The 25,489-nt window shown below is 38.2% G+C and overlaps 1 protein-coding gene across 1 annotated transcript in view; it reads right to left on the reverse strand.

The window, feature by feature from the left end:
- The window catches only part of GALNTL6 (polypeptide N-acetylgalactosaminyltransferase like 6), a 1,195,338-nt gene that overhangs the window by 72,397 nt on the left and 1,097,452 nt on the right, over positions 1–25,489 (reverse strand). The window contains exon 9 of the mRNA XM_021698835.1: positions 23,114–23,221. Within this exon, the coding sequence (XP_021554510.1) occupies positions 23,114–23,221 (108 nt within the window). The remainder of the gene's footprint in view (positions 1–23,113; positions 23,222–25,489) is intronic.

Here is a 25,489-nt window from a genome sequence, read left to right on the forward strand (position 1 = left end):
GCTGAGAAATATTACAAGCAGTTGCAAAAGTTTCATTGGCCTTTTGTAGATTGTAGAAGAAATTCACCCATTCCAGGAAATGAAATAATCACATACACATTTGAGTTCATTGCGGTATTTATATGGGAGCATCTATACACTCATCCAAATACATGGAGGTAATAGGAAAGGAGCAAAGCAGCATTTCTCAGTTAAAACATTTGCAGCTGTGTACACATGTACAGGATCACGCAGTTGAGACATCCAATCACGTCTCTTGCCAAAGATGGTAACAAAGAAAAAAGTAAATCAACCTGAGTTGGCCCGTCTCTCCTTAGGACTGATTGAATGAACATTGGTGAAGATGCTAAAGGGTCCAAAAATAGTTATCAAGACAAAAGAAAGAGTAAAGAATGGACTCTGGAAGATCTCTATGTGCAATCATTTATTCCCAAAGTATCTGAAGTTGGATCTATCAAGGTTGTCTTACACACATGGAGCCAGGTGTTAGCTGGGATTCCTGTTATTTGAAATTTAAATAGAATGGCTTCATCTACAAATTACACATCCTTGTTTTCCTCAAGATCTGTGTGGATTCCCAGGGCTTCGTGTTCACACAAAGGAAATCAAGGAAATCAAGGAAAACTTCGATTTCCTGTTGGGGGACCTTTCCTTCCTACTGCCATCTTGCCCCAGGCTTGCTTTCTCTTTTCTGTCTATCAGAGCATTGAGCAGGGCACTTGTGTGCTTCTCCTCGCCTCTCAAACGCCCCCCAGGTAGATCACTAAGGTATGGACTGTGACTGCAGATTTGAGGGCGGTGGCAGAGCCTCAGACGACAAAGCACAGCAGATGACGTAAGGTGGAATATTTGACTTCTTTCATAGTCTTCGGCTGCTATAGAGAATTCTCCTTGGCCAAAATTTCCCTCTCTGTCTTTTGACCCCCTACCATCCTGCTGTCCTCAAAATTTCCCCTTATGTCTCCTTAGTAGGACTGCACTAGAATGTCGTCCGTTTCTTCTCCCTTGTCATGCAGAGTGATTCAGCTTTCTCATTGTCTGTCCCTGTTTATCCCGGCCAAACCCTGAGGCCTACCCTTCCATAGCCAAAATGTCCTTTCTAGGTGTTTTCCTGGGCAAAGATGACTCACTTAAAAGAAATCCGACAGCTGGCTCTTGAGTTACGCCTCATTGAACATTTTGTTGTAGGAGGGTGGCCCACTGTTCAAGACAATCTCCAGAGAGTCCCTAACAGTCCTCTAGAATTTTATTCCCCTCCAAGAGACCTCTGCTTATGGGATCTGCTCTGCTCATTGCCACTTAAAAAATGCAGTTATTCCCTGGCTTTGTCCATACGGTTTCTCCTGCTTCAATGCCCTTCTTCCCCTCATTCATCTGATCTCACCCATTCAGAAACTCTCTTCTTATTCCTCCCAATTAGAGATGCCAGATAAAATGTGGGACATGTAGTTAAATTTGAATTTCAGGTAAAGAACAAATAATTTAAAAATATAAGTGCAATTAATAGTTGTATAATGCTTGTATTATTAATATTACATGTGTTGAGTTGAACTGAACTGAACTGAATTAAATTAAATGAAATTAAATTAAACAAGGAGGCCACCAGACTGAGGTTGCTCTAAAGCTATGGTGGCCTACCTATGCAAACCAAAATCCCAGCCTGGAAATGTCTCAAGGTTATGAAATCAAAACACTTGGTACAACCAATCACAAATAGACAACTAGGCTCTAAGCTATGGCCATTCAAATTATTTCCTTTCTTTGCTTTTGTATTTTTCTCTATATAAGTCTTTGCCCTTAATTACTTCCAGTTTGACATGGCCCAAACAGACTTTTGCTCAAATAAACCCTTAAAAATTTTAATATGCTTCAGTTTATCTTTTAACACGTGGGCCATAATTATACTAAAAAGTTATTTGTCTGAAATTCAAATTTAGGTGGGTGTCCTGTATTTTTATTTGCCAAATCTGGCAACCTTACTGCCGATATATATACTACGCATGTAATGTGTACTCCATGAAGGTTTTTTCAATTCGTTAAGTGACTGTGTATTTAGAATCTGGCATATCTTGATGCTATTATCAATACATAGTGAATGTTTTGCTTCTGTGGAAATGACTCTGAAGAAGTTTCAGGCTGTCTGCAGAGAAGCCTGCTGTAACGCACAGTTGATCTAAATATGTTTCCCAATCCCACTGCTTTTCTGTTTCTAACAGGTGGGATCCCACTGGCCCTCTATCTGGGAAGCAGCCACATCATTTAAGATAACAGCAGCGCTAATTGGAAGCTGGAGGTGAGGGCTCAGCATGGCTGGAATGGACAATTTAGGGTTTACTGTTAACCTTGTTCTGCAAGTAAGTAGGTGAAGGCCTTCTGTCTCCACCCATCTGGGCTGAGTTCCAGCCAGGCTCTGGGTGTGGACAAGGGAGACTCGGGGAGAGGGCCCAATCCCACTCAAGGTGAATCCAAGAGGTTTTCACCTGCTGGTTTTTCATCCAGCGTGGAAGTCTTGTAACAGTTTGAGAAGGACGGCTACTGGAGCTGAAGCATACGTTCATTTTTCCCGTGTTAAGCAAATGAAGATGTCTTTAGTTCTCTATTTTTTAAAAACTGCAGACCTTCCTAATTGTTGAGTGATAAATGAAGTGCACCTTCTACGTACAAAACATTGATAACATCATCTCTTTTTATGTCAACCTCAGTGGTTTCTTGTGTGTTACCCCGAGCTCCTCTGTTCAACCCAAACTGGAATTAATCTGTCTTTTCTCGGTGTTGCCCAAATATTTATTAACACACTTAACGCATTCAGCCTTATATTAGAGGTCTTTAGAATTCAAGTCTTGTTTTCTTTGCATTATCCGACACTAAATCTTTCCTTAATTCTAACACTCATCAGGTCCTTGAATTGATATTTTACCGGGGACATTAAATCACATTCTAGCTCCGTTCATAAGAACGGATTTCCGGCTCTGACTGATCGTCTTTATTGAGCAGCATGAAGAAAACAGATAGTTCCCTTATACCTGCTGATTCATGACACTGCAGAAATCTCTCTACTAATTATTTCTTTCTGCCAACAACATTTTAGACCCTGCCGTTTAATTATCCTAAAAATACGATCCCTATGCAGTTTCTCAGCAGATTATTTGGCGGTTGATGGTCTGGCCAGGAGGCTGCCTCATGTTTGTACTATCTGGGCCACCTTACCTCCTCGTGTGCCTCCACTGCTTTGGGCAGGATGCAATCCTTACCTGTGCACTGGCCTGACCCCGGCCCACACGCTGTGCTTGTGTCAATATTAAGTTATTGTTTATAACTTAATATTGGAGGGGTTTATAATAGATTTCTCTTTCTTCAGCTGTCTTTTTTTTCTTTTGGTGCTTCCGCCCCCAGCCAAGGCTGGTAGCTAACAAAGCCAAGCCAATCCCGCGCAGAAACAGTTTCTTATTTGTCCCAGACACTCCTCCAGCAAGGAATTGCATCACTACCCCATGACTTTAAAAATTCTGCCTTGATTTAAATGCATTTCTTTTCTCCTCTTTGATGCTTCAGAGTGCTTTAGTAGCTCGAGTCCCACCCAAAGCCCTCTTATCATTGAGAAAGTGATAGTGTCATCCTGGCTACAGCTCAAAAGAGAATCTCTTTAAGAGAGCCTCAGCCTCACTACAATCATTCAGCCTAGCACTGCTCTCTCTCTGATCTAAGGACTTCTTTGAAGTCAGTGGGAATCCTTCAGCATAAGGAGAGGGTGGCTAATCCAGAACTAAAAAGGGAGGCTTGTCTGACAGCCACTTTCCTCTCTTCTTCCCCAAGCCTATGTGAGCTGTTTGTAACTGGTTACCAGCTCTGAGCTTTTTGAGATAATTTAGCTGTATCTCTATTCTATTTTCTGGCCGGATATTTTAGGTATTTATGGTAGCGTTTCTGATAAGGTTTAATGTAGCCTTTAGTTATAAGACAAAGAACAACTCCCCAAATTATTTAACAGCATCTTATGAAAAAATGCATGTAAGCTTAATCTTAAAAACAGCTTTATTGAGGAATAATTGATATACAATAAACTGCGGATGTTTAAAGTGTTCAGTTTGGCACATTGTGATTTATGTATATATAGGTGAAACCATCATCACCATCAAGATAATGAACATATGCATCACCTCCAAATGTTTCCATATGCCTCTTTGAAATCCCGCTCTCTGTTTCCTTTCTTACGCACCTCTACCACCATCCCCAGGCAACTGCTGATCTTTTTTTTTTTTTTTTAAATTTTAAGACCTATTTTTTTTTTTTTTTAGAGCAGTTCTAGGATCACAGCAAAATTAAGGGGTAGGTACAGAGGTTTCCCATTTACTCCTGCCCCCCCCCAAATGCATAGCTTCTCCTATTATCAACATCTCCCACCCAGGTGGTTCATTTATTACAATTGATGACCCCACATTGACACACCATCACCGAAAGCGCACAGTTTAAACTAGGGCTCACTCTTGGTGTTGTACACTGATCTACTTTCTGCCACCATAATTTAGTTTGTATTCTCTAGATTTATTTATTTATTTATATTTTCTAGACTTTAAAAAAATATTTTATTTATTTATTTGACAGAGAGAGACACAGCGAGAGAGGGAAGGCAGATGCTTAATGACTGAGCCACCCATTTTCTAGACTTTTAAATAAATAGAATCATAACGTATGTGTTTTTTGTCTGGCTTTTTAAACTAAGCATAATTATTAAGTTCATTCATGTAGTCGCATGCATTTCTTTTTATTATATTGCAGTATGTGGATATGCTACAATTCATTTCTCCATTTACCTATTGATGGGCATTGGGTTTTTCCAGTTTGGGGATATTACAAATAAAGCTGCTATGAACAGTGTTTGTATGGACATTTGCTTTAATTTCTACTGGGTAAATATTTTGAAGTGGAATGTCTGGTTCATATGCTAAGTAGTCTAACTTTTAATGAAACTGCTAAACTATTTTCCAAAGTGGTTGTTCCATTTTACATTCCCATTAGCATTGTGTGAGCATTTCAGTTAAACCATAACTTCAACACTCAATACGGTCAGTCTTTTTATTTTTGCCATTATAAAAGTATGGTTTCAATTTACATTTCCTTAATGTCTAATAATGTGAAACCTCTTTTCATGTACTTATTTACCATCTGTATATCTTTTTTGGTGAACTACCTATTTAAATCTTTTGCCCATTTAAAAATTGGGTTGTTTGTTTTCTTATTGAATTCTGAGAATTCTATGTATGTTCTGGATACAAGTCTTTTGTTAGAAATGTGATAAAAAATTTATTTAAACTAAAAAAAAAGTTTACCCATTCCTCCCTCCCCTCATCCCTTACCTCTGGCAATCATTTATCTGTTCTCTGTATCTATGAGCTTGTTTTTTTTTTTTTTTTTAATTCCACATGTAAAAGAGGTCATATGATATTTGTCTTTCTCTATCTGACTTATTTCACTTAGCACATAATGCCCTTGAGGTCTGTCTATGCTGTTGCAAATGGCAAGATTTCATTCTTTTTTTAGGGCTGAATCACATTCCATTGTATATTTATACCACAATCATCCATCAGTGGACACTTAAGTTACTTCCATATCTTGGCTGTTATAAATAATGCTGAAATTAACATGGGGGTTTATATATCTTTTTGAATTTTCATTTCCTTCTCTCAGCAGAAACTTTGCAGCCCAGAAGAAAGTGGCATGATATAGTCAAAGTGCTGAAAGAAAAAATATTTCCAGCCAAGAATATTTTACCTGGCAAAATTATCATGCAGAATTGAAGGAGAGATAAGGAGTTTATAGACAAGCAAAAGCTAGGGGAGTTTATCACCACTAAACTGACCTTACAGAAATCTTAAAGGGACTTCTTTATGCTGAAAAGAAAGGGCACTCTTCAGTGACAAGAACATACATGAAAGAATAAATGTCACTAGAAAGGTAAATATATAGTAAAGGTAGTGGATTACTCACTTATAAAGCTAGTATAAATGTTAAAAAACAAAAGTAGTAAAGATAACTATGATTATAATAATTAGTTAAGGGATACACAAGATAAAAAGATGTAAAATTTGACGCTAAAAACATTAAATATGGTTGGGGAGACAAAATGTTGAGCTCTAGAATGGGATCAAACTTAAGTGTTATCAACTTAAAATAGACTGTTATAGATATAAGTTATTATATGTAAGCCTCATAATAGCCACAAAACAAAACCTATAATAAGTGCAGAAAAGGCAAAGAGAAAGGAATATAAGCATACTGCTAAAGAAAGTCATCAAACCACAAAGGAAGAGAGCAGGAGAAGAAAGGAACAGAGAGGAAATACAAAAACAGTCAAAAACCAATTAAGAAAATGGTAATAAGTACATACCTATCAATCACTACTTAAAATGTAAATGGACTAAATTCTTCAGTCAAAAAACATAGAGTGGCTGAATGGATTAAAAAACAAGACCCATCTATGTGCTGCCTACAAGAGACTGATTTTAAAGATTTTATTTATTTGACAGAGAGAGACACAGCGAGAGAGGGAACACAAGCAGGGGGAGTGGGAGAGGGAGAAGCAGGCCTCCCGCGGAGCAGGGAGCCCAATGTGGGGCTCAATCCCAGGACCCTGGGATCATGACCCAAGCCGAAGGCAGATGCTTAACGACTGAGCCACCCAGGCGCCCTGAGACTGACTTTAGATATAGGACATATACAGACAGAAAGTGAAGAGATGGAAAGAGATATTCCATGGAAACGAAAACCAAAAGAAAGTTGGAATAGCTATACTTACATCAGACAAAAGAGATTTTGTCCTATTACAATAACTGTAATATGAGACAAAGAAGGGTGTTATATAATGATAAAGGGGTCAGTCCAACAAAAGAATATAACATTTGTAAATATTTATGCATCCAATATAAAAGCACCTAAGTATATAAAGTAAATATTAATAGGCCTAAAGGGAGAAATAGATAGCAATACAGTAATAGTAGGGGACCTTAATTCTCCACTTACATCAACAGATAGCCCAGATAGAAAATTCATAAGGAAACATCAGCCTTAAATGACATCTCAGATAGACTGACTACATATTTACAGAGCATTCCATCCAAAAGTAGCAAAATACACACTTTCTAGTGTACATGGAACATTTTCTGAGATAATCATATGTTAAGCCACAAAACAAGTCTTAATAAATTTAGAGGATTGAAATCATATCAAGCACATTCTCTGACCACAGTGGTATAAAGCTAAAACTTAATTATATAAGGAAAACTGGAAAATTTGCAAATATTTGGAGTTTAAACAGCATGTTACTGAACAGCCAATGGGTCAAAGAAGTCAAAAGAGAAATAAAAAAATATCTTGAGACAGACAAAATTGGAAATATACCAAAATTTATGGAATGCAGCAAAAGCAGTTCTAAAAGGTAAGTTAATAGCAATAAATGCCTTCCTCAAGAAACAAGAAAAGTCTCAAATAAACAACCTAACTCTACAGCCCAAGGAACTAGAAAAAGAAGAACAAACAAAGTCCAAAACTTTGGACTTTGTTAGTAAAAGTTAGGAAATAGTAAAAGTTGGTAGAATTTAGGACATAGTAAAATCTAGAGCACAATAAATGAAATAGAAACTAAAAAGATAGTAGAGAGATCAATGAAACTAAGAGCTGTTTCTTTGAAAAGATAAATAAAATCGACAAATCTTTATCTAGATACACCAAGAAAAAAAAAGAAGACTCAAATGAATAAAATCAGAAATAACGAGAAGTTACAACTAATAACATATAAATACAAAGGATTGTAAGAGACTACTATGAGCAATAATGTGCCAACAAATTGGACGACCTAGAAAGAATGGATAGATGGATATGACCTACCAAGACTGAATCATGATGAAATAGAAAATCTGAACAGATTGATTACTAGTAAGGAGATACAATCAGTAATAAAAAACCTCTCAAAAAAGTACAGGATCAGACAGCTTCATTGGTGAATTCTATTCAAAGAAGAATTAATACCAATCCTCAAACCCTTCCAAAAAATAGAAGAGGAGGAAACTCTTATAAACTCATTTTATGAGGGCAGTATAAGTCTGATACCGAAACCAGACAAGGATGCCACAAGGATGCCAATATCTTTGATGAATGTAGATGCAAAAATCCTCAACAAAATATTAGCAAACCAAATTTAACAATACATTAAAACAATTATACACCATGATCAAGTGGAATTTATTCTAGGGATATGCAAGGATGGTTCAACATCCACAAATTAGTCGATGTGATATACCAAATTAACAAATGAAAGCTAAAAATGATCATCTCAGTAGAAGCAGAAAAGGCTTTTGACAAAATTCAACATTCATTTATCACAAAAACTCTCAACAAAGTGGGTACAGAGGGAATGCACCTCAACGTAATAAAGTCCATATATAATACACCCACAGCTAACATCATAGTCAGTGGCAAAAAACTGAAAGCTTTTCTTCTAAGATCAGGAACAAGACAAGGATGCCCACTCTTGCCATTTTTATGCAACATAGTATTGGAAATACTAGCCAGAGCAATTAGGCAAGAAAAATAGTCATTCAAATTGTAAAGGAAGAAGTAAAACTGTTGCTATTTGTAGATGACATGATATTATGTATAGAAAACTATAAAGACTTCATCAAAAAACTATTAGAACCAATCAATGAATTCAGTAAAGCTTCAGGATACAAAATCAATACATAAAAATCTGTTGCATTTCTAAAATTAATAACAATCTGTTGAAGGAGAAATTTAAAAAAGAGTCCCATTTACAGGGCGCCTGGGTGGCTCAGTCAAGTGTCTGCCTTCGGCTCAGGTCATGATCTCAGGGTCCTGGGATGGAGCCCCGCATTGGGCTCCCTGCTCCACAGGAAGCCTGCTTCTCCCTCTCCCACTCCCCCTGCTTGTGTTCCCTCTCTCACTGTATCTCTCTCTGTCAAATAAATAAATAAAATCTTAAAAAAAAAAAGTCCCATTTACAACTGAATCGAAAAGAATAAAATATCTGGGAATAAATTTAACTAAGAAGTTGAAAAATCTGTATGTTGACAACCACAAGGCATTAATGAAAGAAATTGAAGAAGACACAAATAAATGGAAAGATATACTAGTACTTGTGGTTTGGAAAAATTAATATTGTTAAAATGTTCATACTATCTAAAGCAATATATAGATTCATTGCAATCCCTATCAAAATCCTAATGGCATATTTTATAGAAATAGAACAAACAGGGCGCCTGGGTGGCTCAGTTGGTTAAGCGACTGCCTTCGGCTCAGGTCATGATCCTGGAGTCCCTGGATCGAGTCCCGCATCGGGCTCCCTGCTCGGCGGGGAGTCTGCTTCTCCCTCTGACCCTCCTCCCTCTCATGCTCTCTGTATCTCATTCTCTCTGTCTCAAATAAATAAATAAAATCTTTAAAAAAAAAAAAAGAAATAGAACAAACAATTCTAAAGTTTGTATGTAAGACCCTGAATAGCCAAAGCAATTTTTTTAAAAGATTTTATTTATTTATTTGACAGAGAGAGACACAGCGAGAGAGGGAACACAAGCAGGGGGAGTGGGAGAGGGAGAAGCAGGCTTCCCGTGGACCAGGGACCCGGATGCGGGGCTCGATCCCAGGACCCTGGGATCATGACCTGAGCTGAAGGCAGACACTTAATGACCGAGCTACCCAGGTGCCCCTAGCCAAAGCAATCTTGAGAAAGAGGAGAATAATGCTAAAGATATCATGCTCCCTGATTTCAAACTATATTACAAAGAAATGTGATTTGTAAATATTTTCTCCCAGTCTGTATCTTGTCTTTTTATTCTCTTTACAGTGCCTTTTGAAGAGCAGGAGATCTTAATTTCAGTGGAATCCAATTTATCAATCTTTTCTTCTAGGTGTAAGTGCCTAGAGCGTCATATCTCCCCAACCTCACAAATTTTCTTCGTTTTTTTTCTAGAAATGTTTGACCGTATGCAAGTATCTAATTCAACTCTATTTTCTTTCATTAATCCTTTTGTTGTCAATACTACTGTCATGATTACTGTAGCTTGAAATCAGGTAATGTAAGTCCTCCAACTTTGTTCTTTATCAAGTATCTTAGGTCCTTTGCATTTCTAGATAAATTTTAGAATCAGTTTGCCTACTTTTTTTCACTGTGGTAGAATATACGGAACATAAAATTTGCCTTTTGACCACTTCTAAATGTGCAGTTTGGTGGCACTAAACACATTCACATGCTTCCAACCACACAGTTCGGATTTCAGTCGCTATGGTACGTTAACTGTGAGTAATTGTATAAGGAACACATGTTGCTGTTAGCTCTTCAAACCACAAATCACTATGTAAAGAATAAATGCATATTATGATCAATGACCAATTACATCACTTCTTTCAAAATCTGTTGGTGATTGATCATGGCACGTCCGCTATTCAGTTCACACACAGTTCACATCTGTTTTTCAGTTCACACATAGTCAGAAACATAGTTGTGTTTTGTCCTTGTTTCCTATAGATAAACATGACATGACATTTTACAAAAGTGGATAATCAAAATGAGAGACTTGGCTAAAAAAGATGAAAGGGCAGCAAAAAAGCAAAAAGTGATAATGCTGAAAGTGAAATTCAAATAGAATTTCTAGGAGGAATGACTGGCCATGGAAATGTTAACACTGCTGTCATTTGAGAGACTCTAGATATATAGCCAGGGAATTTAGCAAGAGTGCATTTCTTGTCATAATGAGGAAAATACTTGTCCTAGAGAAAGTGATACCATCAAAAACTTCACATCACAGGAACTATGGTAGATATTTCACAGCATTGAAAGCATAAAGGATTAAATATTGGAAGGTGACTCAAACTTAAAAAAGGAATATTACAATTTGCCAAGGCATGGAAGGAAATGCTCTCTCTTCAGCATAAATTATGTGAAATACAATTTGAATGAATGTTCTAGCTACTTCTGATGAGTATTTTTACAAACAAATGAAATACCTTAATTTTACTCCCCAAAAACTAAAAACATTCACATGGTTATGCAACCACTGCCACCATCCATTTCCATAACTTTTGTCATCTTCCTAAACTGAAACTCTAAACTCATTAAACAATAACTCCCCATTTCCTCTTTCCTCAGTCTTTAGCAACTACCATTCTATTTTCTATTTCATATGAATTTGACTATGTAAGATATTTCATATAAGAGGAATCATGCAGTATTTGTTATTTTGTGACTGGCGTATTTCAGTTAGCATATGTCTTCAAGATTCAGCCATTCTGTAGTATATGTCAGAATTTTCTTCCTTTTTATGGCTGAATAATAATCCATTGTGTGTGTGTATATATATATATACCACATTTTGCTTGTCCATTTATTGTCAAGCAAATATTGGGTTGCTTCTATGTTTGACTATTGCTATGAACATATGTGTACAAATATCTGTTTGAGTCCTTGCTTTCAATTCTTTTGTCTATGTACTCAGAAGTAGAATCACTGGATCATATGGTAATTACATCTCTATTTTTTTGAGGAACCTCCAAACTGTTTTCTACTATGGCTGCAACATTTAACATTTCTGCCATGTACAAACATTCTAATTCCTATACATCCTTTCCAGCACTATTTTCTGTTTTTTTTTTTTTCCCTTTTTTTTTTCCCTAGCCATCTTAATGGGTGTGAAGTGGTATCTCATCATGGGTTTGTTTTGTATTTTCCCTAATCATTAGTGATATTACACATCTTTCACATGCTTATTGGCCATTTGCATATCTTCTTCGGAGACATGTCTATTCAAATCCTTTGCCCATTGTTAAATCAGCTTGCTTGTTTGTTTGTTATTACTGAGTTGTAGAAATTCTTTAAATATTCTGGATATTAACCCCTTATCAGATATATGATTTGCATACATTTTCTGCCATTCAGTGAGTTGCCTTTTGATACCTGTTGATAGTATCTTTGAGGCATAACTTGCCTAATGTTTAAGCTTCAAGTGGACCACCTGAGGTAATCATGTCCCTTAAAATTGGACTGATTGCTGCTCCTGAAGAGTTGTTAAACAGAAAGAGCTGTATTAGTTATCTATCAATACATAACAAATTACCCTCAATGGAGTGGCTTAATAATAAACAATTTTAAAAATCTTTTACAGTTTCTGTGGGTCAGGAAACTGGGAGTGCTTTAGCTGGGCAATCTGGCTTGGATTTTCATCAGTTTCAGTCAGATTTTGGCTAAAGAAGCATTTATCTTTTTTTTTTTTTTTCAATACGTGCCCTCTTTAATACCTATCACCAGGCTAACCCAACCCCTCCCCCCCTCCTCCCCTCTAGAACCCTCAGTCTTGAGTGGGGCTGGAAGATCTTCTTCCAAGGAGGCTTACATGTTTGATAAAGTGGTGCTTGCTCTTGGTAGGAGGACTCAGGTTTCCTCCATATGGGCCTCTCTAGAGGGCTGCTTGAGTGTCATCATGATGTGGTGGCTAGCTTCCCCCAAATCAAGCCATCCAAGCGATCAAGGTGGAAGCTGCAATGCCTTATGACCTCGCCTCAGAAGCAAAACGCGGAATGATAGGACATAAGTGTAAGTGTGGTTTCTGTTTCTTTTAGCTAGCCCACAGCTAAAGGACAACCTTCCTGAGTCTATCCGGGACTGAGAGAAGTTCTGGCACTTTGAGAATTGAAGTGTTGGTTTCTCCAGAGATAGCACCATGGACTAGGAGTTGATGCTCTTCTTCTGAATGTTGGAGGTGGTGTGGCTTCTCCAGTGGCTTCCCAGGCAAGAAACAGGCAAGTGGGAGCACAAAGAAGAAGCAAGTCATGGGTGAGGCAGAGCGGGTACTGCATCTGACAAACAGGTATGTAAGCACGCAGGGAGGAAGCCTTTTGGGGAAATCTAGAGACATCAGGAGGATGATGTGAAGGGTGTCCATCTCTGGCAATCAAGCCATGGTGTCTCATGCTACCACAACTTGAGTATAAAAGGCAGTTTGGGGTGCCTGGGTGGCTTAGTCAGTTAAGCATCTGCCTTCAGCTCAGGTCATGATCCCAGGGTCCTAGGATGGAGCCCTGCATCACGTCCCTGCTCCGTGGGGAGCCTGCTCTCCCTCTCCCTCTGCTTGTGCTCTCTTTCTGTCAAAAAAATTAATCTTGAAAAAAGGTAGTATGATTTTTTTGTAGATAATTATTAATACAATTGCTTTTTAAAATTTTTTAATATTTTTATTATTTATTTCTGAGAGAGAAAGAGAGAGAGAGCGGGGGAGGGGCAGAGGGAGAGAAAGAATCTCAAGCAGACTCCCTGCCGAGTGCAAGCCCATGCAGGGCTTGATCCCAGGACCCTGAGATCATGACCTGAGCCAAAATAAAGAGCCTGATGCTCAACTGACTGAGCCACCCAGGTACCCCACAATTACTATTTTTAAAAAAAAATAAATCACAACCAGCACTTCTAACCATTAACCAAAAAGAGTATCAAGTGTTTTGTTCCATAATAGTGAACATCTACCACAAGCAAACTGTGGTTAAACTAAATGCTGCTACAGTATTCATTCCATTTGTTATTAGTACAACCTGTTTTATTTTTCATACTGTCAAAATAGACCAAAAAAACTCTATGTTTTTAATAGCTTATGTAGGGTCCTAAAGTTGGAATTCATATCTGTTCAAAGTTTAGGTAATCTGTGAAATTTTATTTTTATAAGCTGTTTTCAGAATTAGAACACTAAAAGCATCCAGGCACCACAGAGCTGCCAATTGGTTTTGACCATTTCTCAGTCTATAGAATATCAAATGGAACTATTTTCTTTACTTCAAATGTAACATCAAAAGGAGATATACTTGGGCTGGAATTGAAGTTGGAAATGGAATTCTTTTTTTGTGTGTGTGTATAAAATTGACATGTGACATACTAGTTTCAAGCATGTAACATAATAATTCCATATTTGTATACACTGGAAAGCCACCACCATACTAAGTCTAGTTATTGTCACTCACCGCACAGTTACAATTTTTTCCCGTGTGATGAGAACTTTTAAGATTTACCCTGTTGGCAACTTTCAAATACACATTATAATAATACTGACTATGGCCACCATGTTGTATGTTATACCCCTGGAAATGGAGTTCTCGCCACGAACTAATAAACTATTAGAAACAAGGGTGATCAGAACGCCTGGGTGATAGACATTGGGGAGGGTATGTGCTATGGTGAGTGCTGTGAATTGTGTAAGACTGTTGAATCGCAGACTTGTACCTCTGAAACAATATATTATATGTTAAAAAAAAAGAAGAAGATAGCAGGAAGGGAAGAATGAAGGGGGGCGGACTCGGAGGGGGAGGCGAACCATGAGAGGCTATGGACTCTGAGAAACAAACTGAGGGTTCTAGAGGGGAGGGGGGTGGGGGGATGGGTTAGCCTGGTGATGGGTATTAAAGAGGGCACATACTGAATGGAGCACTGGGTGTTATACGCAAACAATGAATCATGGAACACTACATCAAAAACTAATGATGTAATGTATGGTGATTAACATAACATAATAAAAAAAACAAAGTTGATCAGAACGGAAATGAAATACTACAGGCCTCAAGCACAGTGTCACTGTGCATTTACACATCTTACGGTAAGAAGCTAATTCCACAAAATGAGTGCTTCCCATTAAGGTGCTCCCGTAGCTTCATCATCCCATTGGGGTCCCGAAAGGTGGAGTTAGAAAGTAGCCCGCCGGGCTCCCTCTTGCAAGAGTTGCATTTTTGGTTATTAAGATTATGGCATGCTAAAATATTTAAATTTGCTTAAATTTCAGTAGCTTAATTTTGTAGCAGCAGGGTCCTATTTTATCTAAGCAAGCTTTCTCCTTTCTGAGGCTCCAGTGGAGTTGTAAATGCAGGAAAATGTTCGGTTCTAATGGGGATAATGACAAAAATGCAATTATAATTTCCCCTAGCCCACAAATGGGCTCACCATGTAGTTTCTCAAGTGCTTTGAAAAAAGAAAGCTGTATAAATGCTAACTAATAACATAAAGTGCCAAGGTGCTTTAGGTAGGAGAAGGAGTAGCCAAAAGCAGGCTGGAAAAGGTACCATAGGAAAGAGAAAATCATTCAGATTTTAATTTTGTTAAGAATGACAGAGTAAGAGTATGATTAATCATGATGGCTAATTGTCACGTAGATGCCTAGGATCTCCATTTAAATATTATATTTATCCTATAAAATCTTCCAAAGGCTTGGGACATCTGGGTAGCTCAGGTCATGATCTCGGGGTCCTGAGAACCAGCCCTGTGTTGGGTTCTGGGCTCAGCATAGAGTCTGCTTGAGATTCTTTCTCTCCTTCACCCTCTGCCCCTCCCCCATACTCCACTCACACATGCTCCCCGCCCCCACCGCCAAAAAAGTCTTCCAGTAGGCTTAACAAAAAACACATGGGAAATATTGGTCCTCACTAGATAGCTCAGGAAATGCTGAATTTTGTCCTTATGGCTTAGAGATTGCTTGTCTCCATGCCAAGCCCCATTTTGCACATTAGAAAGCATTAGCTACTTGATTCACAAGTCATAGCTGAGCTAAACCTGGGGAAGCACTGAAGAATACTTGAAACAATGAAATTGAGCAGAATGCTTTAACTGGTAAATTGATAGCATCTGTGGGAGTTTTTGGGAGGGTACGATATAGAGCAAACGAATAGGAAGAAAATCAAACTAAAAGTTCATTTTGAGAAGCTTAGTGGAAAATTGCTGAGTTTTAAAATAATGTGGTTCTTTTTACCTCACATGTTGTTCTCATGATACTTCACTTTCTGTTTAGTGTTTCTATGTTTGGTATGCAAATTCCATGTTTTACCTCCGTATTTTAAAAAAAATTTAAGGACAGTTGTGATTCTGTTGTTATTTGTTAAACAGACAAAACATATGTGGATACTTAAAAAAAAATTCTGATACCACTGGTTTAGGAGTTAAGGGAACAAGTGAGGGTCAAGCAGTGGGAAGTAAGTTCGTGTTTCGTGTTTTTCCCAACTCCTCTGTCTGGGTCCTTGGCAGAGTAGTTTTACTTTGCCTTGTTTTCCTCTTATGCAAAACAAGCATAAAATGTCCAGTGTCCAAAAAAGGGCCATCGTTAAAGGGTGAGGATGAGTGCTCTACTAGTGTCATGTGCCAGAAACTTGTCTCCAGTATGGGGCGATGTCCTTGGTGATGTGACATTCCATTACAAAGGGATGGCCCAATGCTATTGGCTTAGGACATGTAGCATGCTCTATGTGTCTCGATGGTAGGCAATTGATAAATATTGATTGAAAAATTTCTCCAGCCTGAGCCTCTGTTGAGGCTTTAGAGATGACCCTTCTCCTCATAACACGCAATGGACTCTTCATATCTTAAGGATTTATTGACTCATTATCGTCGCATAATAAATTTATGGTTGTTTTCTTTAGGGAGACTCTCATGAAGAATGATGAAATATTATTTATGAAAGATGCTTGGACTTCTTAAATAAATAGCCCCATCTAAAGAGAGGATATTATATTCTAAAATGTGGCCGAGAAGGGAGAGAAGCAAACACATGATTGCAGTATGTGAATCATCTTTAGTTCTGGCCCTCAGTATCAGACAGTCTTTTTTTTTTTTTAATTTTTTTTAAATATATTTTTTAAGATTTTATTTATTTATTTGAGAGAGAGAGAATGAGAGAGAGAGAACACATGAGAGGGGATAGGGTCAGAGGACGAAGCAGATTCCCTGCCGAGCAGGGAGCCCGATGCGGGACTCGATCCAGGGACTCCAGGATCATGACCTGAGCCGAAGGCAGTCGCTTAACCAACTGAGCCACCCAGGCATCCAGTATCAGACAGTCTTATTGCCTTTTTTGTTATATTGTAAGGAAGAGTTAGAGATAGTTATTGTTTTCAGACGAATTGCTTCTGCATGGAAGTCCTAGCCATTTATGCAGGCTGAGTCTTTTGGGAAGAATTCATCATTTTCCTGCTTTTTGGGAGAAAGCCCATGATAGGCCGCCGTGTCCCTGAACTCAGTGATAGTTTCAGATAATGCACCTAAACTCTATAGTTTTAAGAGGAACAGGAAGAAGTGCTGGCTGCCGTTGATGGCTAAGTATGTCATGCTACAGCTCCTATTTGCCGGGCAGTTTTATGAGAGTAAACTGATTTACAATCATCAGGGGGAGAAAGGTCAATTTGTGGGAGCAGATTTCTCATTCATCACCATACTTTATAGCCTTGTTGGTGATTTTATTTTCTGATATCAAAGTAGTCATTTTGGTCTTGCTAAAGCTTTTCCTCGACTGATATATTTTTCTGACATAAATGAGGGAGGGCATACGTCAGATTTTGTGTTCTTCCATTTCAGCTGCTTCAGACCGGGATAGCCGACACCAGGGTGAATGATGAGGGGGCACTCACTAATCGACTTGGGGTGGTCTGGCTTTGACATTGAAAACTCCTTCCCCACTCCTCCTCCTCTGTACCTCCCTCCACCCTAATTTCAACAGTCTGAGATGATCTATGGAGTCAGCAGAACCAGATGTCACCAGGGATACGACACCAGACTAATGACAACTTGGGAAATAGGTTAAGAGGTCACTTCATAGCCGACAGAGGCAAAAACCAGCATTCTCCCTCAGACCTCAGGTTTAACCTTCATGCCCATGAAGTATAATAACCATAGGACATCTTCAAAGCTCATGGCATTCTGCCAAGAAACCCTAGGTAAATACATAAGGTGAAAAACATTTGTAACTTGGATGTAGATCACAGTGTGGCCTGTAGGATCATTAAATATTATGTATTAATATAGAACATATATCGCTATGTGTCAAATAATGCTAGATGTGATATATGAGATTTACCTCCTCTTCTCTAAAATCATAATCACAATGATAACATTATAATCTCCACAAAATAGTTTATAAATAAGTATCTAAGATACAGATCTCATTCCATAGCGAGGTTAGTTACATTTATTTAACCCTTTGCTCACCCTCACGGTATTCCGATTGTTATGTAGATTGCTGGACTGGGTGGATGCCACCGGACTTTCATAATCAGGGCCATTAGTTATGAGAAGTTAAAATTTGGGGGGCTTGGATGGCTCAGTCGATTAAGTGTCTGCCTTTGCTCAGGTCATGATCCCTGGGTCCTGGGATGGAGCCCCACATCGGGCTTCCTGCTCAGTGGGGAGGCTGCTTCTCCCTCTCCTTCTGGCCCTTCCTACCCCCCACACTCCTGCATGTGCACGCACATGCGCTCTCTCTCTCAAATAAATACATAAAATCTTTAAAAAAAAAAAGTTAAAGTTTATGTATATCTTGTTCATCATTTATCCTTCCAGGCTCTAGCATAGTGCCTGGCATGAAAAATACTTTTTTTTTTTTCCAGAAATGAACATTTATTGATATAGAAAATCTGATTTTTGTGGGCTCTCAGAATTCTAGATGGGAAATCTGTGCAAGTCTCCAGAGATCTGGCTCTCCCTGAGCTCATGTAAGGCAGTTGCTTCTCACCCTCCTTATCTAAAACCAATCTGAGCATTTTCCCCCTTCCCCTTCCTCATGTCCCCATTTTGGTACTGATATGATTTTTTCTTAGAAGCCATGATGAAAACCTCATAGCCACATTTGGCCTCTCTCTCACCGCAGTGTGGCAAATCAATAAAAACCTTTTAGGAAATTTTTTTTTACAAATGCTTCTTACATTCAAATGTTATTTTCCTTAGTCTTTCTCCCACTAAATATTTACTTGTTGGTTGACCTGTTTTTGCCCCTTTTATTTTTATCCTGGCATTTCCTGCTCAAAAACTATGAGTACCTCCCCACAATTTATAAGAAAAATACACCCTTCTCTGGACACGGGGTCCTCCAGAGTCTGTCTCCAAGGTACATTCCTGGTTTAGCTCCATAGGTCCCAAACACAATCCTTTCTCACTGTCTGTGCCTACTCCTTCCTACAGGTAGGAACTCAGGCTGGAGCCCCCACCCTTCTGCTCCAGCTGCCCCTGTTTACTCCAAGCCTCCCTATGAGGGGCACTATGGTAGGAGGGGTAAACCTTGGTGAGTCCGGTCTCAGTTCACCATCCCAGCTCTGCTCACTTGACATTTAACCTTATCCCTTCTAATGTGAGTTACATTTTCAAGTTCTATAGGCCATCCTGTGCAATCGGATTTTTACGGGGTTTGACTTCTTTCGTTTTATAGCTTTATCTTGCAACTTGGATGATGGTTGCCATAAAATGCAAGATGGTATTTTAGAAAAGAAAATATTATTAATACTATGTCAGTGGCAAACCACAGAAGTACACAATCCTCTGATTCGCATTCTGTCACACCCCTTGCAAACTTAGAGTGAGGATCGGTTCCAATTTTGTGTCCCATACTGTCCTCCTTTGGAGCTAGGGGGGACAGCTGTGTGAGCCTCCCGGACAGCCCCCCTCACAGTCGGCAGGGCTACCCTTCATTGGCTTGGGATCCTCCTGGGGAAACTCCTTTGGGTAAAGTCGCATCCGTGGGACGACCCTTGTGCTACAGTCAGCTAGTATGTTTATCCATGGGGTGACGGCTCTGCCCCTCTGTCATGTCCTGTTTACAGAGCCACTGATCTCAGGTCCAATGGCTTTGACTGTCCCCAAAAGCACTAGCATTCACAGAGAAGTCTGTGAGGTGCCAATATGGCTGCTCCTTGGGCAGAGTGTGTGGTTCACCTCACAACCCATCAGAATGAAAGGTCTCCTTGGAGTCTTCCACCCACCTGCCCCTCAGCCACTTCCGCTGTGCAGAGGCTCGGTGGGCCTTTTGCTGCGGAGCTGCTCCCTCTTCTGTGATGAGGACAGTGTCATCTCCAGGAAGGGACAACTGTCACTACAGCCCTGGGGACTGTCTCGTCTCCCTACAACAATAGGGATTAGCATCCCTTCCCTCAGGGACTGGCAGTTCGTTCCTGGTGAAAAGATACTACAACAATGCCCAGTGTACAAACATTGGACTGGATGCCGACTCAGCAAAATATCTAATTGTATTCATGATGAGTGGATACTCTGATTCCCAGAGGAAGGTCAATTGTAAGTCACTATGTCTTGGATTTTTGCATTTTATGGGAACTGACAGAAGGATGCTAATTTTTATTTTTGCCAAATAAGGGCATTAATAAAAATCTATCTTGTATTCTGTCATAAAAAAGGAAAAAAAGTCTCTAATTGCTGCATAAAAAGATATCATTAAATTGAGTATATGTAGCTTTGTGATCCTTTTTTTCTCAGTTCACTGAGGCTGGGTGAAAGCTGGTCCAGGAACTGGCTCTGGGTTACTGGTCCTGAGTTTGGGAACCACTATTCTGTTAAATTTGTTCATTTAATTGAGGTACCCTTGAAGGTCCTCTTTCAATTCAACAGCTATGTTGCCCTCCCTAATCCTCCTCCCTCTACCTATATATATCTTTACAATACGTTTGAACAATTACTTGGTGTCCTGTATTGTCCTCTGATGGTTTCATATATAGCTCTCTTGTCTCTTGCAACCAGACTGTAACGCTAGGTAAACAGAAGGTACTAATTATTTGCATTTGTTTCTATAATACACACACTGGTGCACTGTTTAGAGGACTGCAAGCTATTCACACAATTGTGTGTGTGTGTGTGTGTGTGTGTGTTTGGAAGTCAGCTGGAATCCTCAGTTTACATAGGTACACACATAAAATGTGCATGTTTTTGAAAAATTAAATGAGCTTTGTAAAATAAGAAAACGCACCTTTGGAGTTAAAATCTCCATCTTCTCATTTCCCAGTGAGGCTGGAGAGATTGACTACCCATTGAACAGACATGGCCCTGCATCTGAAGCACCTTTAAAGTCTCTCATCATTTTTGATGATTTAGTAACGACGTAGAGGGTAGCAAGCAGGTAGTTGAGTCTCTCCCACAAAAATCAGAATTGTTTTTTTTATTTAAAATATGATAAAACATTCCTTAGACTGACAGTGGAGCTCCAATATTTATGACTTTCTGATTGCTCTAGCAGTTTAGAAAAAAAAAAAAAACTAAAAATGAGCCCTCAAGTAAAATTTAAGTGGAAAAGATTAAAATTCCTTTTTTTTCATTTGAATGAACACTCACTTATTTGCTGGGAATTTTATGTGCCAGCCCTAGTTTTCCTATATTTGACAGTCCTTGAAAAAGTATTTACTTTTATATATACTTTTATATACACTGTATATATACTTTTATATACACTGACATAGTATTTAATTTCTTTCTTGAAAATATATGAACAGTTTTATTTTTTGAAAATATACCCTCTAGACCAGCATAACTTTCCCCTCCAGTTTGTACACACTAATTTTGACTACAAACCAAGCGCACATTCCATCCATCTGGCAAATGAATGATGCAGAGTGGGGCACAAATTGGGCGCATTTGAGTGGGTGAAAGGGACAAGTGACAACATCATTATCTTTGGGGTAGTTTAACCTGTTGTGATTTGTGATATCCACATGGCTGATTTGTGATAATGTGCTCAAAACTGGACCTTTTAGTGAATTCTTGTTGTTTTCCTGAATGAGCTTGGAGATTCGTATGTGTTAAGTCTTATGACAAGATTGAATCATATGTCCTTGTCCAAGATGCAGCTCTTTAATTGCTTTATGATTTTGTGATTTTTTTTTTTCAAAGAGCATATTTTTGCAGCTACTCAGTGGAGTACGCTACTAATCTTTTGAAGAGGGCGTAATAATATGACTATTTCCCTTCAAGGTGTATGTGAGGTAACTTCATGACTATTAACTCAAACTGTTATAAAAAAGATTATGGATGTGGCTTAAGGAAATGGACAGTGTTGACAATCTCAGAAAGGCAGTAAGAAAGAATCCTCTTCCCCCCAAAGACTCACTAGAAATGAAAATTTTTTTATACTTCACTGAAATGTTTAAGTTTTAGTTGACAAACCTGTAGCATTTTCTAGTCTTAGTTTTTCCTGGTTAATTAATCCTTTCAACTAATATTTGTCGAGTGTCTATCAAGCTTTGTTCGAGGTGTTGGGAGTGTAGTAGCAAATAAAACAGAGAAAACACTATGCCTTTGTGGGGTTAATATTTCTAATGAAACCCGATGAACTCGTTTATATTTTAAAGAAGCTTGTGAGCTTATTGAGCTTTCTAGAAAAGACTCAAATAGTTATATATTGCAGCCATACTAGTAAAAGAACGAAAATGAATAATTCAAGATTAGATTCCTAGGAGAACACTGTGTGAAGCCATGTGGCAAAACCACCTTTTTTTTTTTTTCCTCCTAGATTTTGCATCTCTGCGGTGGCAGGTACATACTGTGGTGAATACAACTAACCCAGCTCTAGAGACAGTCACATGGAAAACAGAAATTGTCAGGATTATTTCACGAAAGTATCATGACTTTCTCCCAAATATGTATGAGAACATTCTAAAATGCAGAAGAAAAAAGCATCCTTTCATTTAGCCTATGAAAAAGGTTTTATTTGAAACAGTATCTGAAAAAACATCTTGCAACTGGCCAAATTTGGGATTTTGGGGATAGGATAAAATTTTAGGCAGAGCTGGCCCTAGTTGCAAATGAGAAGGCAGAGTTTGGGCAACCGTTTCTCCCTGTCTTGTTTCTCCATCTGACTTTTTATGGATCCTGTTACACTCCATGAAGGGGAGCAGGGGGAGTTCTGAAGACCTGGGTTTAAACCCCTCCTCTGCTATTTATCATTCATTTGCGCATAAACAAGCCACCTGGCAAGCCCCAGTTTTCATCTACAGAATAAGGCTAAGACTATCAATCTCAAAAGGAAGAGGTAAAGATTAAATATAATGTATGTGAAAGTGTTTTGAAATAATTAAACACAAGAATTAGCATTAATAGTTAATACTTCCTTAAGGAATGGAAATAAAACTCTGAGGAACACAGAAACGGTTTATATACTAAAGCCTGTCAAATGGAATGGCAAGTGGTGGAGTTTTTATTTTAGTCATTTGTTTCTATCAGACAGTGCCTGTCCGTCTGGGTCACAAATTATACCATGTATGAGGCTGCTTAGTCTGCCTACAGGAAGCCCTATCAAGCCCAACTTATTCTGACCCCGTTACTCACTCTTGCCAGGCTGGTCCCAGATGGAACTTTATAAGGGACGTACTTCCTGTAGATATGACCAACTCTAGAACATGGGACATCAAACATTTCTCCTCCACACATCCAAACCTAAAGAGAGGAAATTTAAAAGTATAACGAAAGAGAACAGCACACCACAGATAAAAAAAGGAATCATTAGTAAGAATCGTAAAAAATAATCTTAGAGTCACTCGGTCTCTAAATTAATAATTTCTATTTATCATAAAAGGTTAACCAAGAAAAAAAAAACCTCACATTTTTCAAAACCTAGATTCATAACAGTATAGAACCAAAATACTAGTTCAGTGAAGTCTAATTTCCATAGACAGCACGTTGGCGTATTTTTATTCTAGTAGAATTTGTTCACAAATATTACATTGCAGTGACATTTAATGCTTAGATATTTTCTTATTTATACAGCTATTTGTTTTGACAATCTTGTGAAATCATTTGAAGAAATAGCATTGGAATTTAAGTGGCAATTCAAAATTTTAGAATATAAAAAATGGAATTTTAAAAATAAGTGAATGAACTAAGGAACGCTGACCTATCCATACTTTAAGTGACATCTAGATTCTGAAACCTTCTATAGAAGGTTTCAATAAAAATCACTGTTGCTTTCTAATTTCTCCTACCCTTGATATTTTCTTAGATACAGAAAAAAATTGGTTATTGATGTGGACTCAGGAAATATTAAACGCAAGGTATATGTTAAGATGCTGTATTTATATATGGTAACAAAAATTAATTGTTTTTTTTTATCATGACTATCCACTTAGACACACCCTTAATCATGGTTTTATATAACAGAGTACTTAGTTATCAAAGGAAAAATTATGGAAACAAAATGCGGGCATCCTATATACTAGATTTTTAGCTATTTTCATTTTAAGAAAAAGTTTAGAAAAGAGTTAGATACTATCATGGTTAGTTTATATGTCACTTGGCTGCACCACAGTGCCCAGATACTTGGTCAAACATTATTCTGGATGTTTCTATGGAGGTTTTTTTTTTTTTTTTTTTTGATGAGATTAACATTTAAATTGGACTTCGAGTAAAGCATTACATCCTCTGTAATGTGGGTGAACCCCATCCAATCAGTTGAAGACCTTACTGAACAAAGACTGACTTCTCCTTAGCAAGAAGGAATTCTGCCAGCTGATTGCCCTTGGACTTGAACTGCAGCTCTTCCCTGGGTCTTCAGTCTGCCAGGCTTCCCTGCAGATTTTGGATTTACCAAGCCTCCTCAATCACGTGAACCAGTTCCTTAATACAAATATCTCTCTTAATATATACATATGCCATTGGTTGTTTCTCTGGAGAACCTTTACTAATACAGACATACAGCTTGTTTTAAAGTATAATATTGAAAGAGAGAAAGAAAGATATTTATGTCTTAACTTATATTTGCTTCCAACTTCTTTCACTAAGACGAATGACACCCCAAGTGAGACCAGTAAATAAATAGTGATTAGGGTGATAGAAATCCAAGGGGAAGGCAATTCGATTACTAAAACAATACTCAGTTGCTCTAAATAAGTTCAGGACTACTCATTGTATTAATTTCAACTTAATGGGAAATTTATTGATCTTTTGAATCAAGACATCACAAGTGTGCATAGGTGGTATGAAGCTGGTGGGGGCAGTGAACATTCTAAACACTAATACCAACATCTGGAAAGATCTTGAGAGACTGGAGCTATATTAGATTAAACATAAAAAGGGTAAACATAAGGTCTTTGTATCTAAAAATATCCACCCTTCCAGAACAGGATGGGGTGGAAAAAGATTGAGTAGCATAAAACACACATTATCAGCATAATATGGAGAGGTTGAGGAGTAAGGGTCTGAATCTATCTGTCTGAAGTCTTATGCCAATTTCTGAGTAAATACTTTATATTCCCTTCTAAAAAGAATTACCAAAGTGAGAAAGGGATGCAAAGTGTGTTTTAACAGAAGTAACAAAAAGAACTGGAGATATGAAGTCTTATTAGAGAAGCCTTTTTTAAATATTTGAAGATCCTAGTATTTGGAAGAGATGTTCTGTAGAACCTCAAAGAGATGGGATTAATAGGATAGAGCTATAAAAAGACAGGTTTCAACCCAGTGGAAGGCAGAACTTTCTAATAGAATGATTAAAGATGAAATGGACCTGTACCTCTGAAACAAAGAATACATTATATGTTAAAAAAAAAAAAAGAAGATGGCAGGAAGGGAAGAAGGAAGGGGCGGAAATTGGAGGGGGAGACGAACCATGAGAGACTATGGACTCTGAGAAACAAACTGAGGGTTCTAGAGGGGAGGGGGGTGGGAGGGTGGGTTGGCCTGGTGATGGATATTGGGGAGGGCACGTTCTGC

This window comes from Neomonachus schauinslandi, chromosome 2 (assembly GCF_002201575.2).
Source record: "Neomonachus schauinslandi chromosome 2, ASM220157v2, whole genome shotgun sequence".
Taxonomy (NCBI): Eukaryota; Metazoa; Chordata; class Mammalia; order Carnivora; family Phocidae; genus Neomonachus; species Neomonachus schauinslandi.